Genomic DNA, 19,759 nt, shown 5'->3' on the forward strand with positions numbered 1-19,759 from the left:
TGCGTCAATAACAAATTGTATTTATTGCATGTAAAAGTTAAAAAGTATATTTAAGTGCCATTAATTTTGCTGTTGTAAACTTTACAGACATTTTCCCCCATGTGCGTCAATAACAAATTGTATTTATTGCATGTAAAAGTTAAAAAGTATATTTAAGTGCCATTAATTTTGCTGTTGTAAACTTTACAGACATTTTCCCTATTTTACACCAAAATAATCCAGTTATTATGTTTCGTTACAATTCAATTGTTCTTTGACTCAAATTTGCAAACATTTTCCCTTATTTTTGATACCAAACTAATCTAGTTTTGATGTATAGCCACAATTCATGTGTTTTTTGATCTAAATTGGCAAATATTTTCCTTTTTTGATTCTGTTTTGGTGTTTGGCTAAAATTTATTCATTCTTTGTCTCAAATTTGCAAACATTTTATTTTTTTGATCTAGTTTTCATGTTTCACTAAAAGCTATTCATTTTTTGTCTCATTTCTCAGCCTTTGTGAAGACTCTTTATTATAGTTGATAAATAGCTCCAACTCTTTGGAAAGCTGAGGTTTTTCTGGAGGGTTATCAAGGCTTAACATCCCACATAAAATCTGAATCGGTGTTTGGCCAGTACAGTGCATCTTGGTCAGTATAGTTGCGTATACAAAGTCAGAGTGGGTTTTAAAACGGCTGAGGAAACTGTGCTGGAAGTAGAAACTGTCATCATCCCAGTAAGTGATCTGAAAAAGGAAATAACCCAAAGTGATTTGCCTTTTATTCTATATAAGTGAGGAACTAACATTTGGCCCATTAACCCAGTTACCTTAGTGGCATTTTTTTCTAATTATTAGCCTTTAGATTGGGACTGGGAGGTACTTATTCCATTAAGGCTCTTTGCAAAAAGGATATTAATGAAATAAATGTAAAGTGTCTATCCAGGGGCATGTCAGGGTTCTGGGACTTAGGCCATACTTGTTTCATTACTCTTTTGAATTGCTGAGCTGTGGCAAAATGGTTTCCTTTTCAAGTTGATCGATATTTAATACAGCCTATACAACCATTGGAGTATCATAGACCCCGCAGCTGCAGGGTTCCACACGAATTGGAGCCCACTATAATACCCAATAGAAAACTGGCGTTTGCACTTGTATGCACAAATATGTAAAATAATAAGTTTTTATTGAGTATATGATAAAACACTTCAATGATGAGGCCAGAATTTCAAGTATGATGTAATAATATTTATACATAGTGATAAAGAAGGGGGCCCACATACAAGCCTTGCGGGTTGGGCCTTCAAAATCTTAAAATGCCACTGTATACAAGTATTATTATTTTACCTTAGTTGTTACCCTGAACCTCTGGAATGGTTGAAGGGATTTTCTATATCGGACCACACATGCTGACATAATAAGTCTGACACCAGTACTTTGTAAGTACAAGATTAACCCACTATCTCCGTAGAAAGCTGTGCGTGCAAAGTCAAGTTCTCGGAGGTATCTGGCATTGTTCATGTGCAAGAAATGATCCAAGTCAGTGGGTGAAACAAACCCTATGTAAAGTGTATGAATTTGGTTAAGTTTGTTACAACATAAGCAATATATCTCATGCTGACTGTCAAGTTATAACATGGGTGTATTCTTATACACCAGACACACATGGTGTAATCATACAGCTCATGCTCACTGTCAATTTATAACATGGTTGTCTTCTTATACACGACAGACACTTATGGTGTATTCTTACACCTCATGCTCACTGTCGAGGTATAACATGGGTGTCTTCTTATACACAAGACAAACATGGTGTATTCATACACCTCATGCTCACTGTCGAGGTATAACATGAAACATATAACATTATTGTACACCAAGACACTAGACACATAAATTATGTATATCTATAAGTTACCTGAAAATACATGCTCTTTTAAAACCTGCGAAGGGTCTGGCAGTGGATTAAAAACTCGGTACTTTAGTATTTTACCAATAATGATAAAAGCAAATCGTCCGAGGTATAATAGCAATGGCACGCAGAAAAATCCGGTAACGCCAAACACCCATAAGAGCTTCGTAAAGATGCCCGCTTCCATAAAACTCTGCACGCCATACCACATCGGCAGTGTACAGGCAATAAGAAAGACCAGGAAAAAATTAAACATCTTCATACCGTTATCGGCCATTCTGCACTAATAAGTTACCTGTTTAACAAAAAAAAGAACGTTTTATTATAAAGAATGTTATTATAAGCTGATATCTCGATAGTATAACACCTATGGCGGATCGTTTGCTTATATTTTTAAACATAAACAGATTTAGAGTGACGTTTTCTACATAAATCACACGCACGTCATGCCTTGTAAAAAGCACAACACAATATTCGACGTAGTTTACGTCATAGAAAAAAAAGAAAAAGGGAGTTTGCCTTTTTCTCGCGTTGCGTTGGGTAGCAATATGTCAGCGGTTTAATTTGAACCAGTTGTGGTTGTGTTGTATAATGAAAGGTTACAAGTTAAATTGCCGGTTAAAGCGTGCGGTACACGCGCCCTCCGCATGCTTGCTTGTGGTTTGGCGCGTGTTTGGGATGTGTGTTTAGGGCTAGACAGAGAAACATTGTTTATAAGTTGAGCATGTACTCACTTTATTAATGTTCCGCTCTCGAAAGCTATAAAACTAAACCTTTTCTTTTCACAGTTTTTCATTTGGTGCTTTGGAAGTTCGATTTAAGTTAGATGTGTTAAAAGTTATTTGATTTAAAGCAAAATGGCTCGCTTGTTAAGATGGGGTGTTCAAAATAAAGGAAAAATTTTGGCCGGTGTTGGTTTTGGAGTGGGAGGAATATGGTTACTCGGCGGACGGCAGGTGATTATATAAATCTTTAAAATGTGCAATCAAAGTTGCCTAGGAGATGTAATATACGTAATATTAGATGTTGATTGATGTTTTTAAATGATAATTGACTAAAAGATGCAAAATTATTATTTAAACTATTTATAGGTTTTTTTTTATGATTACAAATTTTTAAACATACATTATTTATCTATAATTGTGAAAGAAATATCAGAATAAAGGTCATTAAAATATTTTAAAATAATATAAATCCATGGAAGCACTGCCTAAAAATCACTGGAAACAGTGCTTAAAAATTACTGGAAACTCGTGTAAACACTAGTAGAAAATATTTGGCAACACTGGTTTTAAAATTTCCTATTCCCTACAGATGAACCTTGGCTTTGAAGATGGACCAATGAGAGCTCCTGATTGGACGCATAACCCTTTGCCTTCGCGGGAAAACCAGTTAAACGCGTTGAGAGGGACAGGAGAGTTCGATGTACTCGTTATTGGAGGGGGGGCCACTGGGTGTGGGGTAGCTTTGGATGCTACTACTAGAGGTGAATGCCTGTTACTTATGCATCCTTGCGCTATAACAACGGTGTTCTATTTTGATACATTCCGTACCCGCATACTGGTTACAATTACAACATATGTAGTTCTTATGATGGGGCAACAACAGTTGTTATAAATTGGGTGTACCATTTTGTACACCTCATGCCCACCTACAAGTTACAACATATATAACTTATTTATCCTCTTATGGTGACGCAATGACATTCATATAAAGCGGGTCTGCGGGTGTTCTGTTTTATACACCTCATGCACGCCTACGTGTTATATGTAACTCGCGTGGCGGGCAATGGCAGTCGCTATAACACGGGTGTTCTGTATCATACACCTCGTGCCAGCTTATGAATTACAACGGATGTAACTTTGTAGGTGTTTAATTTTTTCTAACAACTTAGACAGCCCATTTCTGACCACTGGGTTGGAGAAATTATTGTTAAGTGTCTTGCCCAAGGACACATACACACACAATGGTAGCAGCATTAAGCCTTAAACCCATCTTATACTGCCCATCTAAATGCTAAAATATAGGCCAGGCACGTTTAATTTCACTACTATTTGCTTACCAACATTTTGGCATCGTATTCATTCCAAATATTTATAATATCAGTTTAATATTTGCCTTGTTTAGGTTTATCAACTGCCCTTGTTGAGAAATATGACTTTTCATCTGGTACAAGCAGTAGAAGTACCAAGCTCATACACGGAGGGGTCAGGTTGGTTTGTTTATACTTAGACCACGTTAATATATGTGTTGACATTAAGTGATTCAAACATGATATTAAACGGTTATGACGTGTGGCTTTGACAGTCATATTTGTTCTACGTGTTGATGTTATGAATGCAACGTTGAAGAGGAAATGACAGGAGTTATAACATGGTGTTCTGTTTCATACACCTTGTGCCCGCTTACTAGTTACCATGAATGTAACTTATTTATCTTTATGTGATGGGGCAACCACAGTGGTTTTAACATGGTGTTCTGTTTCATACACCTCATGACCTAGTTAAGAATTATGTTAAGACTTAACTTTGTTAACAGAATAAAAACTGAAAGCTTGTATTGCATAAATGATTGGCAATGCTTTGGTGACCGAATTTATAAAAAATCTACATTTTACCCAAATATTTAGAAATGCAAAATAAAATGATTTATTTTTCACTTCAGGTATCTCCAAAATGCGATTATGAAACTTGACAAAGAGCAATATGACCTTGTAAAAGAAGCATTACACGAGAGGGCCAACCTATTAAAGATTGCACCACATTTATCTGGGCCACTGCCTATTATGTTGCCTGTTTACACGTACGTATTCATTCATCATCTACTATGCTATATCCTGTATGCAAAACAATCACGCACGGTTTGTTTACAATATTGGTTATGCGGGTCATAATATGTCCTAAAAATGCGAGTTAAATTTTAATTAAACATGAACTAAATCTGTATTATTATAATTATGATTTATTAGGAATGCACAATTTGTTTATAAATTTGGAGCCATGCCTAAAACTGTGTTGTACGCACTGTGAAAAAATGCTGTTTTTCCCAGAAAATGTGTGACATTTATTCATTTAGTGACACAACACAAGAGACACATATGACATATTCCCCAGTGTTGCCAATCTAAAAATAAACCACCTTTGTAATTGTAATAAAAAAAATTGTAAATTGCAACACTGCTGTTTGTGTATCGTGGCTTGCTGTCTGTGATGTAACACACGGATGTGTCTGTGTCTTATTATTTTTATGTAAAATTGTGTCATGTTACGATACATTGAGTAATGGCTTGTGGTTGCAAACAACTTATGTGTTCCTGTTTGTTTGACATTTAAGTGTATGTCACCAAAAATATAAGGCCTATGAATAATAACCATTTACTTGGTGGTGTCGCACAGTGGAGTTTTGTTTTTATTTTTAATAGTTATCCTTCATATGCATTATGTTTTTATGTTTAACAAAATCTAAGGTAACATTGTTAAAATGCAGTTGCATTCATAGTTGTCAAACATAGGGAACCTCATTGATTAATGTGGTGAATGCATTATACTTTGGCTCTGCTCGTTTGTATCGACACCTAACAGCAGGATAAAATCTGTTCTAAGCCTAAAACTGGGGTACCAAAAATGATCTGCTCCTGTTTAAAAATTTGGTCAAAATGTCATCCTTTAGAAGCACAAGGACGTTGGGGTAATGGGCCAAACTCGCCCAAATTCCTGGTTCTCAAGAATCCACCCGTACAGAATAGAATACAGTAGAATATATTTATACAAATGATGGTATTGTAGCGACGATGCTTATTGCTCGTTGTATATCTTGTAAAGATTCAGTTTTGAACACACCTGAAACACGAAAAAGAACGGAAGAAGAAGGCAAATAAAAAGGGGCGTTTCGTACACACACGCACGCACACAGGGATAAGCGCTACAGTATCATACTTATATGTTCTTGTTTACCTACAGATGGTGGCAGGTCCCTTACTTCTGGGTTGGTATCAAGGCTTATGACTTGGTGGCTGGCAGCCAATGTGTAAAGTCAAGTTTTGTGCTATCTAAGAAAAATGCACTGGAAAAGTTTCCTATGCTTAAAAGGGATAAGCTCAAGGCTGCTATTGTTTACTATGATGGTAAGTTAACAGTGTTTCCAGGCATTACAGTGTTGCCGTTTTTTTTTTGCTATATTTTATTATGTATAGGGTGTGAGTTTGAATAAATAGAATGTAACATATTTATTGTCACATAGTAGGAAATACAGTCTTTATAACACAGCAGTTTTTAATGAAACTAATTTTCCAATATTTACTTACTAATGCAATGTAAATTTCCAGAGTAGGCCTGCGTACATACATTGCCATTCTAGATATGCCACCTATGTAAGGTTACAAGTAGTAGGTTTTAAGTTTCAACAGATTAAATTTTGAACACAGGCCAGCATAATGACGCACGTATGAACTTGGCAATCGGACTCACAGCTGCCAAGCAAGGGGCCTGCATTGCAAACCATACTGAGGTTCTTAAACTGTTGAAGAAAACGGATGAAAAAACTGGAAAAGAGAAAATATGCGGGGCAACCGTGAGAGATAATATTACAGGTAGTTTGTTTAGTTTTAAAAATATTGTTTTTGCTACTTTTGAACTGTTTTAGTATTATGTTGTATAGGGGTTATGTCCTTATAAAAGGACTTTGTATTTAAGCAAGTTTTGGCCCATTACCACAACACCCCAACACCCAGGCTACTTATGTTCCCAAAAAGTGTTTGATTTTCGATTAAAAAATAAACCCACAAATGCAACTTCACCCTACCCACTAGGAGAGCTTCAAGCATTCCCTAACCCGCTTATAACTGGCAGTGTGCATGAGGTACCTATTATATTCGTTTCAATACAGGACAAACATTTGGGACACCGTTATCAATTTCGAAATAGTGTTTACGACAAATAACAATGCTTTCTTTAAGGGGTTATAATCCTTTAAACAGGACAAACTAATTATCTATATATCCTTTTAATTACAGGTCAAACATTTGATGTTCGAGCAAAATGCGTGATTAACGCTACGGGTCCTTTCACCGACTCAATAAGGAGTATGGATAACGAAGAACAGAAGAAAATCTGTCAGCCAAGTGCAGGCGTGCATATTATATTGCCAGGCTACTATAGGTATGACTGGGTTAAATGTAACTTAACTTGCATAAACACTTGTGAAAAGTGGTGCAATTATGCATTTACATGCATTTACCCCTTACAAATCACCTAACAGTTTTACCGCAGATTTTACCAAATAAATACTAAAAAAAATTTCCCCTTCTAGCCCCGATGCCATGGGCCTCCTTGACCCCGCGACCTCTGACGGCAGGGTGATTTTCTTCCTTCCATGGGAGGGGTTAACAATAGCGGGGACCACCGACAGCCCCACTTCCGTTACCCACCACCCCGCACCAAGGGAAGAAGACATTCAGTTCATATTGAAGGAAATCAAGAATTATTTGAGTCCCGATGTCCATGGTAAGTTTTGGAGAGGATAAAACATTTTTCGTTTTTCATATCGTTTTATTTTTTATTCAATTTTTGTTTAAATTTTTTTTATTGATTTTAGTCATGTAAAAACAGAGTAGTCTAACCGCTATTTTGTGTCCAATATTAAGCAGGAGGGTGACAAAATTTTAGCAACTCGCCTAAGTGACATAAATAAGAATCTTAGGTGTTGAAGTAGTTGGCCAAATCTGGTCAAAGTTCTCGATAAGGACCTCAACCACATAGAAGAATAGAAAACACATTGTTAAATGTCCATGATAGGATTATACAGAGTCTATAAAAACACAGAGTATGGGACTGCGAACTGCAGCCTCTTTTTTTGTCCAAAATCGAGCAAAACGGTTACAAAATTTTGAACACAAAATGTCGGCAAAACAAAAATCCACTATTTTAAAATTATATTTCAGTTATATTCTTATATTCCAATACAAGAGGAATATTAAAACCCTATTCTTCCATAGACGGTTGTTAATTGTTTAAAACAGGACCAATATTTGGATATTACGTGCTAAGGGTCTTCCCTCACAGTACTATATTATTATACCCTTATATTGCAGTGCGTAGGGGAGACGTACAAGCAGCATGGAGTGGCATAAGACCCCTGGTCACCGACCCAAACTCTAAAAATACTCAATCCATCTCACGCAACCATGTTGTTAATGTTAGTGACAGTGGATTGGTCACAATAGCTGGTAAGGATAATGTTTTATGTTCTACATAGGCAAACCTGGGGTGGTAGGGTGGGCAGGCTTACTCTAGAATTTTCTGCATTGCATTAATAATTGTTAAACATTATAAGATTTTGGTACGCAACAGAACACCCATATTATAACAACTGTTGTTGCCCTGTCATGCAAGGATAAATAAGTTTAATACAAGTTCATACCTTTGGAAAAGACACTTAAAGGATAATGTAAATGTAATTAAAGTTAAACAATACAGACTTTTTATATGGTTCTTGTAAACCTCATGCTCCCTGTCAAGTCCACAGTTATAATTTTCATTCCAAAAAACAATGGTTTGTTCAACTTTTTTTCTATCGGTTTGGTAGTAGTGAACCTCATGCTCACTGTCAAGCCCATAGTTATAAACCCCTTACAATCTCCAGGTGGTAAATGGACAACTTACCGTTCGATGGCAATTGACGCCATGGATGCCGCGGTCAAACATTGTGGCCTCAACCCAAAGAACGGAAGTCGCACAGATGGCATGCGGTTAGATGGGGGATATGAATGGACTCCTAACCATTATATTACACTTGCTCAAGATTATGGTGGGTTTACTTTGGTAATTAACTTGTTTGAAGTCTTATATCCTTCAGTGAGGTGTCCGTTTTACAAAAAAAAACAAAGCTGGCATGAGGTGTATGGGTTTTAATTTGTTTGAAATCTGTACTTCAGTAAAGTAGCATGTTTCACAAAAAAACAAAGCGGGCATAAGGCGAATGAAACAGAACACCCGTGCTGTAATGACTATTGTTACCCTGCCATGTGAGTTATAGTTATTCATTAATGTTACACGCATGGTAACTTGTAAGCCGGCACTGCCACGAGAGAACAAGTTACATTTAATAATACTTACATATAAAATAGTCTGGGTGTTGGGGTGATAAACCAAATCTTCCCTAATCATGTGTCTTATCATAAGGGCTTCACCCATATAGAATAAAATAGAAGACAAGCAACAAATAAACAAGTAATAATCATTATGCCTTTTATTTCCACAATTTCCAGGTCTTGAAACTGACGTAGCAAAGCATTTATCGCAAACCTATGGAGACCAAGCTGGACAAGTTGCTAAGATGGCAAAAGTAACTGGTAAGAGGTGGCCAGTGGTTGGACAAAGATTGGTGGATGATTTCTCTTATATAGAAGCCGAGGTATGTGCTAGTGAATAATGAATGAGTAAATGAGTGAATGAATTATTTCAATAGGCTACTAAGGTTGGTTAAGTACTAATAATGCTTGTTTTTGTTATTTGGTAGTATCATATGTTTAATGTTATTTATTTTAACAAAATCTGGGGTGACATGAATGCAATATACTTTAGCTCTGCTTGTTTGTATAGACACCTAACAGCGGGTGAAATCTGGGGTGACATTGTTAAAATACATAAAAAATCTCAAATATAACATAAAAACAGCCCTTTAGGTCCATACACGTTACTTTTTTGTTTTCCTCCCAAATTCAGGTCAAATACGCGATATACGAATATGCATGCACGGCAGTTGATGTTCTAGCACGACGCACGCGATTATCATTCTTGAATGTGGACGCTGCGGAACAAGCGCTGCCCACTATACTTAACATTATGCAACGTGAATTGGGATGGTCTAAACAAAGAGTGGCTCAAGAGAAAAAAGACGCTTTGGACCTTCTCTACTTTGAGATGGGCAAAAAGGTAAGGGGTATACATGTGTTAGGTTATTTTTGCATAAAATTTTGGGACAAGTTTTTCTTCTGAGATTTTCTTTTTACATGTATTTTTACATGTCTTCTTTTTTCTCAAATAATTGAACTTAACGACTGTCGTTTTCTCGATTTTTTTCTGCCTTTTATTTTTAACTAGCCAAACTTTAACAGGCCAAGGAAAGTGTAGTACACAAAGGAATTACACTCAGCCCCATTGAGATGGAGAAATACAAGCAGAGATTCAACATTGTTGATCGGGATAGGAAAGGTTTCATTACAAGAGTCGACCTACAAAAGCTTTTACAGGTAACATTGTGGCTTTGATTATTCTATATGGGTGAGGTCCTACAGCATGTTATGGTACCTGGGATTTAGACCAAAGTTGTCGCATTACCCAAACATTGTATATTCTATTCTATATGGGTGAGGTTCTACAGTGAGGCATGGTTTGGGACCTGGGGTTTAGACCAGAGTTGGCTCATTACCCCAACATTGTATATGCACATTCTATTCTATATGGGTGAGGTCGTACACATAGATGTCCCATCTTACCCCTCAGTATGTAAAACACACTAGGACACATGTATCCTATCTCACACCACAGTAAGTATAACACACAATATTAAACAACAAACATGACACACTGTGTTAAACAATAGGACATGAATGAAGGATTAGATGACGACACTCTAACCGATATGTTAAATGAAGTGGACCTCAACAAGAATGGTAAAGTTGAACTGGATGAATTCATAGAGGTAACATTTAAATCAAGGTTTTATAAGATTTCAATGTTGTGAGGTGGTCTGCTGTGAAAATCAGTTTGTTTTATAATATTTCTATTTGATTGTGATTTTTTATAAATGTTGTGATTTTTGTGGCAGATTTAAAAATTGTTTTTGAACTTGTAAGAAGAATATTTTAACTTATTATATTTAGAGTAGAGTGGGGGGAGATGGGACACCTTTAGCGCGTAATATCTAAATATCCTGATCATGTTTTAAACAATTAACAACGGTCTATGAGAGTTGTGAGGATATGGTTTTATAATTCATTTAATATTTTTTTGTTTGCTATTGAATGGGATGAGAATATAGAGTAAAAAGGTGTCCCACTTTCCCCATTCTACTATATAAATATATATTCTAATTTCTAATTTTACCTGAAAGTGGGCCTAATGTACATAAGTTACCATGTTATACTAAATAACTTGAGAGATAGGCCAGAGTTCCCTATGTTTGGCAACCAAGGGTTTATCATTACTTTAACAATGTCACTCCAGATTTTGTTAAAAAATATGACATAAAAGGCTATAAAAACTTGGGTGACATTGTTAAAGTAAATTTATCATCTTTCATGGCACATATATACATGGCTAATATGCAATGAAATGTGTTCATAAGTTAACCATCTTTCCCTAACAGGCTGTACATTCAATACATTGGAAAAGTTACTTATCCCTGCTTAAGAACACTTAGTATTATGGTAAAGTAGTCAGGAAGATATATATGAGTTGTTTATGTTTTGCACCAAGCCTTATCAGTTATGGGGGCTTGTATGCGATACTTATGCTGACTGAGATGCATGTTTGTACTTTCTCCATTATTCATGTAACTGAATAATTGGGAAAATACAATGAACACTGTAAGCATATACAACGGTAATATGCACATATAAAATAAAGTGTATTTATGCCATTAAAATTGTCTTCAAAATTAGAGTGTGCTAATGCATTGCCTATTATATGCTTACAGTTGTATATGCTTTAACGTATGGGGGTGCATGTGTAGCATGTGTCATATTATATAAAACATTCATGCTAACATTTATTTTAAGAAGATAGGTATTTGTTTGGTCATAAAAATAACATTTCTATTGCACTGTAGGGTAAGACGGATACCGTTAGCACATAATATCTAGCCTATAATTTTCTAATAGTGTTTTTATAAAAATTGGGGGATAAAACAGAACAAGAACATGGACCATCTTACCCCAACCTACTATATTATTTAATTTGCGTTTTGTTACTCAGATTTTGACTCAGATTTTTTCGCAAACAAAATGCAATAATATTATACAGAGTCTGTTAAAAAAGTATAAAATACAGACTACAATACATATTACATTACTTATACTTATATTTTTGTAACAAAATATAATACATATTACAATGCTGGTGGAATGGTGAATAACATCTTAACCTGCAGTCAACTTTCTGGCTGTGCTAATAAGTATGAACGAGATCTTCTGGCAATTTATTTTACTCTAAAGAACCAATGTTGTATCTGCTATACAATGATAGTAACATCATTGTGGGTGTATGTGGCTTGAACAAGACACTAAACGGGAAACCCTGATAATGTTTCAGTGTATGCCAGATGAAACATTTGTCCTTTAAGATCACAAATTAAATTGCTACAGGATCTCTTTCAGATTCTAATATGCATTGCAGCCACTATATATATGATATTACTTTTATATTTGCATGTTCTGCATGTTATTACATAGCACCAAGTACTCTGTCTTTTAAATGCTACAAGCATTGACAGTTTGTTTTACAAAGTGCCTATCCATACGTTATAGTTTAATTAGCTTGCTTCACATTTAAAGGTGTTTATTATGCATTTTTCTTTTACTGCATTGGTCTTCACAAGTCTATATATTTTAGTGGTTCTTAAACTGAGAGACATTACCATTAGGGACCGGGGTATTGGATTTGAACCAAATGTGTTCTAAATCTCAAGTCCCATGGCCAATAATTAGTACTGTTTGGTTATTGCTATTTTAAATGCTCGTTTATTGTTTAAATTTTGAAATAAGTTATTGTCAATCGAACAGTTTAAGAACCACTGTAGTATATAGACTTTATATGGCACTTTGTAAAACCTAGTTTGTGCTATGTAATGTTCAACCATTTAAAATATATAAGAAACAGCTCTTCTGGTAAAAAATGAGACAACATTTAAGAATATGTCTGGCTATATATTAGACAAAACATTAATGTATTTGCTCCAACCCAGTGGTCACTAATCGGTTGTCCAAATTATCAGCCACACATAAAAAACACACACAAAGTTTCATACATGGTAACTCGTAAACTGCATGGTAACTTGTAACTGGGCACAAGAAAGAAAACAAGCAAATTCTTGGCTATATGTATGGTTTAATCACCCACTAAATTACATACATGGTAATTTGTAAGCGGGTTTGAGGTGTATGAAACAGAACACCCGTGTTATGACGACTGCCGTTGCCCCGCCACACGTGGAAATCCTAACTTACTTACACATTTACTTTTCATCAGAAGACCTATTTACTTATATATTACATTATAGCAGCAACATTGGATATAAATTTTAATGTTGCCATTTCTTTTCAGCTTATGAATAATGTAAAGGAAGGCCATGTCTCTGGAAATCGACTGGCAACACTATTAAAGATAGGGGAGCAACAACAGAAGAGCAAAACACCTGTAACAGTTGATAGAAGTGGAGGTGGCCTTTAAGTATTTGCACAATGTTTTCAATGTATAGATATTATATGTGTGTAAATTTTGATTTATTAATATATATTATATTATTGTTCTAATACCACTGACTTGTAAATGCAGTTATTCCACAAAAATGTCTAAAAACCTCTTTTGTAAAACTGTACAGAAGTCATCATGTAATGTCTGTAAAGTAGTCATTTCACTTTAAAAATGTCTAAAAATTGTCATAAAACGTGTGGTTCTCATAAGAATGTGTGCTTATTGCAAAATAAGTGGATTTTTATACAATTTATACACGAGATAAATTACCAATTCCTCAATTTATAAACTTGTGTAAAGTAAATAAAAACATTCTGTCCATTTTAAGTTCCACTGAGTAAATTCCCTAAGCAGTTACACTGTGAAAGTAACACTTTAACACCGCTTGTTGCGTAACAGATTTCACAGCCCACTTTAACACTTGCCTTGCAACAACGAGTTCATTTTTGCATGAAATGTATTGCAGTTCCTTTTTGTATTCTGCCGCCCTAATATGTATAATATTTTGCAGTAACTAACGAAATATATTTCGCAATACTTTGCCCTATGGAGATAAAAATAAATCTAGATAATTACTCATTCTGTTTGTTTATTACATCACAAAGAGTAAAGTGCACAAATAATAAATATGGGAAAAACAATAGGTTTATCACAATATACATAGCAGTGTTGCACTACAAAATTTCCATTCATGTAAAAGAAAACCGGCACCTGTTGTGAAACACTGCAGAAATATTATTTTAGAAAAAAGGTTGAGAAACACCATTTAAGCAATTAAATAATTTCAAAATAGTTGTTCAAATGAGTAAAACAGAACCTTTAGGATCAGATACCTACCCAATGTTATATATTGTAAAGTAGACCATTAAGTAATACATACACTATACCATATAAATACATTGGTAGGTACAGCATGTTAATTTGTATTTAGTAATCACTGTTCTAAGCAAGACAGTAAAAAGATCCTATAAAAGTTAGGACAGACATTTAGTGAGGAGAAGCACTTAGCCAATCACAGTTATGTTTAGCTGATAATTTGAGAATTGCAATTTTTAGTTCAGTTATTTAGGAAGTTTAATTAGTTGGTAAAAGTCAAATTAATTTAATATTTGAATTTTCTATATTTTATATTCTTTTTACTAAAACAGTACTTTAAAATTGAACTATTTAAAACACATAGTGTTTAGTGTTAGTACAATCATAGGCGCCAAACTTTTATAGTTCCAGGGGATGCAGGGATAGTAAGACACCCCAATCCTGTGAAACAAATCCAACGTATTGGTTGTAATGTTTTAGGGTTGTCCTGCCCACCCTGCCACCCCAGGTTTGGTGCCTATGGGTATAGAGTTCTCTCTGTGTTAGAAATGCCTTGCTGTTTGACCTTGACCAGGTGAGACTTGAACATTTTCAATAAGTCCTTTGATCATCTGGCCAAAGGGGCTGAAAGAATTTGATGTAAATAATTTGAACAAAATCTACTACATTTGAAATACAATTAAAATGATGGCAGCACGACAGCTGCTCTAACTGGCGGGGCAATGACAGTCGTTATAAAACACAGGTGTTCTGTTTCATACACCTCACGCACGCTTACAAGTTACAACATACGTACCTACGTTTGTGACAGCTTTAGTTTGAAACATCCTTGAATTTCTAAATCTATATAATACCATTAAAGGTGGCTGTACACAGTATCTGGAATTCGTTCGTTTTGTCTGTTTTGTCCGGATTTCGCTGCTGCATGCGGAACTTGGTATTGGGTTTGCATACGACTTCGCAAGCGGATACTGTGTACAGCCACCTTACTACATCTTACAATATAGTGAGTCATTATAATGAATATAACTTATTTATCTTTGAATATAATTTTAGCAGTCTATTATTAGGCAGTTGTTATGCAACATAATGATATAAACCCACGTTGAAAGCACATCAGATGGAAGATTGGTAATATACTCTGGTATTCCTTTGCCTGTTAAGAACTGTGCAGCTTCAGCACTGAAGTTATTACAGTTGTGATCAAACAATGAATATTTCTGTGGGCTGAAAAGGTATGTAGATTATAATTATGTTTTTGTGATGCATTTGTAGCATAACAGAATAATATTGGTATTTTATTTCATGTTATCACTATATGTATGTGTTTTGGTAAGATGGATATACAGTTTATATATATACATATATTTTTGTGATGAATTTGTAGCATATTGTAAAGATATTGGTATTATTGTGTTTTATCTCATGTTATCACTATATATATATGTGTGTTTTGGTAGATGGATACCGTTAGCACATACCATCGAATGGGACGATAAAAGAGAATCAAAACCTTAACCTATCATAAAAAATAATATAATTACAATCAATGCAATAATAAATGTAACTTATTTATTTTTGTGGGGCACCAACAGTCGTTATGACATTTTTGTTCTGTTCCATATTTATGATATAAAACAACATACACATTCACATTGAATCATCTTACAGGAATTTACTTTCTCCCAGTTGAGCGAGATATTCATAAAACATCTCCGATGGAATCTCTGTCTCGCCTAACTCAAGTCTTTCGTCAGGTGGTCCGAGGATTGTACCACACTAGAGGGGGTAGAAGAACATAAGGAAAAGTAAGATGGTTTCAAAGTTTGATTTTTAACTGTTTACATTCTACCGGTATTTAAATTTAGCAGAAATATATTATATAATTCGTTCACAATTCTGTTAAACAATGAATAAATGTAACTTATTATCCCGATGCGCGGGGCAATGATAGTCGTCATAACACAAGTGTGTTCTGTCTCGTATCTATGACTGACAGTCTAAACAACTTGCAATTGACCACTCTGCTGCTTAAGTGTTTTGCCCAAAATACGCGACAAGGAGCCTTGAAACCATTTCCCTTGGACTACACAACATACCCTTGTAGAGAGTTTAATGATATGAATACCAACCGGTCTGCAACTTTCTATCCCCATCCCCCCATAGTAGAACTCCTCTCCATACACAACAACACTTGTATGCCTATATTTAATACATAAGTTTAATTTCTACATGTTTATAATGTTAATGTTTGCTTACCATATTCCATTGATCTGACGACCTGTTAAAATTTGGTTTTATTTATTGTTAGTTTATTAGAAAGGCTCATTCTCACTGTTAAGTTATAACATGGGTGTCTTCATATACACCAGACACACATGGTGTATTCATACACCTCATGCTCACTGTCGAGTTATAACATGGGTGTCTTCTTATACACCAGCCACACATGGTGTATTCATACACCTCATTCTCACTGTTAAGCTAAAACATGGGTGTCTTCATATACACCAGACACACATGGTGTATTCATACACCTCATACTTACTGTCGAGTTATAACATGGGTGTCTTCATATACACCAGACACACATGGTGTACTCATACACCTCATGCTCACTGTTGAGTTATAACATGGGTGTCTTCTTATGCACCAGACACACATAGTGTATTCGTACACCTCATGCTGACTGCCAAGTTATAACAGAGGTGTAATTTTATATGTTCAAAAGCCCAGGTATGTTAAGTACAATAATTAGTTATATATTGCTACTTATTCGAGCTACACTTACCTAATAACCCTTGTGACATTTGTCTCGCTAATCCTTTGGATAAATCATATATAAATAGTTTTACAGAAGACATTTCCTAATAATTATCAATAACTGGGTAATATGGCAAGTAAAATGTTAAGTATGAATATTTGTGGCAAAATCATAACTTTGTATACGCACCAGTGCGTAGGCGTAATGACATAGTTACATAAGTAGGTAACATTCCTACTTTTAAAACACCGGTGACATCATATGTATTAGCATTGTAATTTTAATTGTAAACCAGATTTTACCTTGATGTTATGTGTCTATACAAACAAGCAGAGCCAAAGTATATTGCATTCACCACATTAATCAATGAGGTTCCCTATGTTTGACAACTATGAATGTAATTGTACTTTAGCAATGTCACCCCAGATTTTATTTTAATAACATACTGCCTAATGCCTATGCATTTGCAGGATATGAATTAGGTTTATTTCTTGAAGCATTGTAACATTCTGTAATTCAGCATGCTAATTACAGTAAGACATGAATCAGTTAAACAAGACACAAACATGATAAACATTTGCAAATGCACTTCAAAAAAATAAAACATAAAATAAAAAAATAACAAAATATAACTAGAAATCTGCTAAACAACGCTGGTTCTTTTTCGAAGCTTTAATTCCAATATACTCCATTGCCTTTCTCCTTTTATCTCTCTTTAAAATGACTTTTCCACCCATATATTCTCTTAAGCACTCAGGTACCACAATAGTTTTATCTTTTTGTTGTCCATTTTCGAGTAACGCAATTATCATTCTGGGCACTGCGCATGCGGTAGCATTCACTGTATGTGCAAATTTATATTTATCGTCATGCTTATATAATATATGGAGTCTCCTGGATTGGAAATCAGTGCAGTTTGAAGCACTTGATATCTCATCATAGCGGTCACGACCAGGAAACCAAGCTTCAATGTCGATTTTACGAAACGCCGGCAATCCCAGGTCGTTTGCTGGCATGTCAATCACATTATAATGTAAATTAAGATCGCTGAAAAGTTCTTTTTGTATCTCGACAAATTCTAGTTGGAGTTGTTCGCTTTCGTTGCCACTTTCATTTCCTGTCACTCCAAACATTTCAACTTTATTAAATTGGTGAACTCTGAAAAGTCCTTTTGGATCAAGCCTTGTGCCAGTTTCTTTCCTGTAGCAAGTACTCACAGCACATACTTTAATTGGCAGCTGCGATTCTAAGATAGCGTGGCTTGAAAAATAAGCAGCTAATCCTATCTCTGATGTTCCTGCCAAGCAAAAACCATCTGCAGAAGCATTTTCAATGTTGTACAGCAGATCCTCCATTTTATTAGACACAACGCCTGCCCCTTCTAACATTGCATCCTTCAGAATATTTGGCGTCGATATAAAATGAAAATTTCTCGCTTTTAGCTTGTCCAATGTATATTGAATTAGTGCTTGTTCTAACTCTGCTGCATCACCACTAAGGTAGTAGTTCCTATGGCCTGCAAAATCAGACATTCGACTTTGTCTGAATAATTTAAGTTTTTCACCAATAAAAATATGATCATGAACTGGAAAATCAAATTCCGGTTTATTTCCAACAGTTTCTATTACATTGCCTTCTGTAGCCCCATCCTTAGCTAAAGGGTGTGTTTGGTTTGGCACCATAAGTGCATTAGCTAAGAAAACAGCTTCTACTTGCCTTTTAACCCAATTCAAAATATGCAGGATGTTGTTAGCATACTGTAATGACTGTTCCAATTTTGCCATCTGTTTTTCCAAGGTCAATCCATCAAAATTCATTTGATGAACATTTTCAATTTGACTTTTTACGCTCTCCTTCATCTCATTGTATTTCTCCACCTCGTTTTGCACAAGAATCATTCTTTTATAAGGTTGAACAACCATTTTCACCAAATCAAAGTCACAATTCCGCATTTTCATATTTTCCTGTACCTTATCCAAGTTATCCAGCATATACTTTACATCAACCGCAGGTTTTAACAGCTTTGCTTTTTCATAGAACTCCACAAGCGCACTGTTGCTATAGTTTCGCCCTCTTGGGTTCATAATGAAGTCCCGGAGTTTAGAAATGTCCGTATAAGGTTCAGCAAAGTCACTGTTCAACCTTCTCACAAATTCTGGTTCTTCTTCCAAAAACTGAATCACTTTATGTTGTGAAGGAACATTTTTACTTTCTTTTGTTGTTTCTTGTGTATTGTTGCCACATTGGGCGGTAGATACATTTCTATGGTGTTGTATTAATGTTGATTTCCTTATATACTTGTGTGCAATACATGGGGAACACGATCTTATCCTTAACAACCTACATGCACTTTTAATGTTGTGCATTTTGACTTACCTAGAGAAACAAAACAAAAACGTCTTAATAGCTTGAGAAAATACCAAATGTAAATCATATTCGAATGAATTTTTATATATCATATTCGAGAATGAATTTTTATATATCATATTCGAATGAATTTTTATGTAAGAGTGAACCAAAGAAAATGAACCCAATAAACCACTAAAACAACGAACCAAAAGAAACCAAAACAACATATACCCATTAATAATTACTTTAAAATAAGCAAAGTATTGAAATTACAAAACAAACACTTAGAAACTTCCTTTAAATAGCAAATATATGAAAGTTACTGCGTTTTCTAGTCTACCCTACTGACCTAAACAAGACTTAAGCTGCGTATATCATAGTCCTACTAATTTTTTTAGAACATATTTGGTAAAACACGCAGTAACACTACTTTCTAACTATACCAGAGCAGCCATACATGTAATTTAACA

The 19,759-nt window shown here is 35.0% G+C and overlaps 4 protein-coding genes across 5 annotated transcripts in view; 1 reads left to right on the top strand and 3 right to left on the bottom strand.

Annotated features, from left to right (window-relative positions):
- The window catches only part of LOC100176861 (protein THEM6), a 2,933-nt gene extending 728 nt beyond the window's left edge, over positions 1 to 2,205 (bottom strand). Inside the window, exons 1-3 of the mRNA XM_018814665.2 lie at positions 1,896 to 2,205; positions 1,325 to 1,536; positions 685 to 724 (exon numbers count right to left, since the gene is read on the bottom strand). Coding sequence (XP_018670210.1) covers positions 685 to 724; positions 1,325 to 1,536; positions 1,896 to 2,166 — 523 coding nt within the window. The 5' untranslated portion in view covers positions 2,167 to 2,205. The remainder of the gene's footprint in view (positions 1 to 684; positions 725 to 1,324; positions 1,537 to 1,895) is intronic.
- A 452-nt stretch (positions 2,206 to 2,657) lies between these two features.
- Positions 2,658 to 13,940, top strand: LOC100183886 (glycerol-3-phosphate dehydrogenase, mitochondrial). 2 transcript variants are annotated; one of them, XM_018814658.2, is made up of 16 exons: positions 2,658 to 2,845; positions 3,204 to 3,375; positions 4,017 to 4,101; positions 4,554 to 4,691; positions 5,849 to 6,012; positions 6,313 to 6,477; positions 6,901 to 7,045; positions 7,197 to 7,390; positions 7,978 to 8,112; positions 8,529 to 8,693; positions 9,154 to 9,299; positions 9,611 to 9,820; positions 10,003 to 10,137; positions 10,491 to 10,589; positions 11,256 to 11,316; positions 13,211 to 13,940. In XM_018814658.2, the coding sequence occupies exons 1-15, from the start codon at positions 2,747 to 2,749 to the stop codon at positions 11,307 to 11,309; spliced, it is 2,106 nt and encodes a 701-aa protein (XP_018670203.1). In that variant the 5' UTR covers positions 2,658 to 2,746; the 3' UTR covers positions 11,310 to 11,316; positions 13,211 to 13,940. The 2 variants fall into 2 exon arrangements, with proteins under 2 accessions (XP_018670203.1, XP_002123583.1); XM_002123547.5 differs by lacking the exon at positions 11,256 to 11,316.
- Positions 13,933 to 17,060, bottom strand: LOC100179183 (desumoylating isopeptidase 1-like). The gene is made up of 6 exons (XM_002123225.4): positions 16,968 to 17,060; positions 16,436 to 16,457; positions 16,309 to 16,378; positions 15,846 to 15,955; positions 15,281 to 15,403; positions 13,933 to 14,800 (listed from the first exon to the last, which is right to left on the bottom strand). The coding sequence occupies exons 1-6, from the start codon at positions 17,038 to 17,040 to the stop codon at positions 14,719 to 14,721; spliced, it is 480 nt and encodes a 159-aa protein (XP_002123261.1). The 5' UTR covers positions 17,041 to 17,060; the 3' UTR covers positions 13,933 to 14,718.
- Positions 17,061 to 17,352: 292 nt separating this feature from the next.
- Positions 17,353 to 19,344, bottom strand: LOC100181514 (serine--tRNA ligase, mitochondrial). Its single transcript, XM_002123144.5, has one exon. It carries the CDS (start codon positions 19,304 to 19,306, stop codon positions 17,573 to 17,575), a length of 1,734 nt encoding a protein of 577 aa, XP_002123180.1. The 5' UTR covers positions 19,307 to 19,344; the 3' UTR covers positions 17,353 to 17,572.
- Between the last annotated feature and the right edge of the window lie 415 nt (positions 19,345 to 19,759).

Source organism: Ciona intestinalis, chromosome 13, assembly GCF_000224145.3.
Source record: "Ciona intestinalis chromosome 13, KH, whole genome shotgun sequence".
NCBI lineage: Eukaryota > Metazoa > Chordata > Ascidiacea > Phlebobranchia > Cionidae > Ciona > Ciona intestinalis.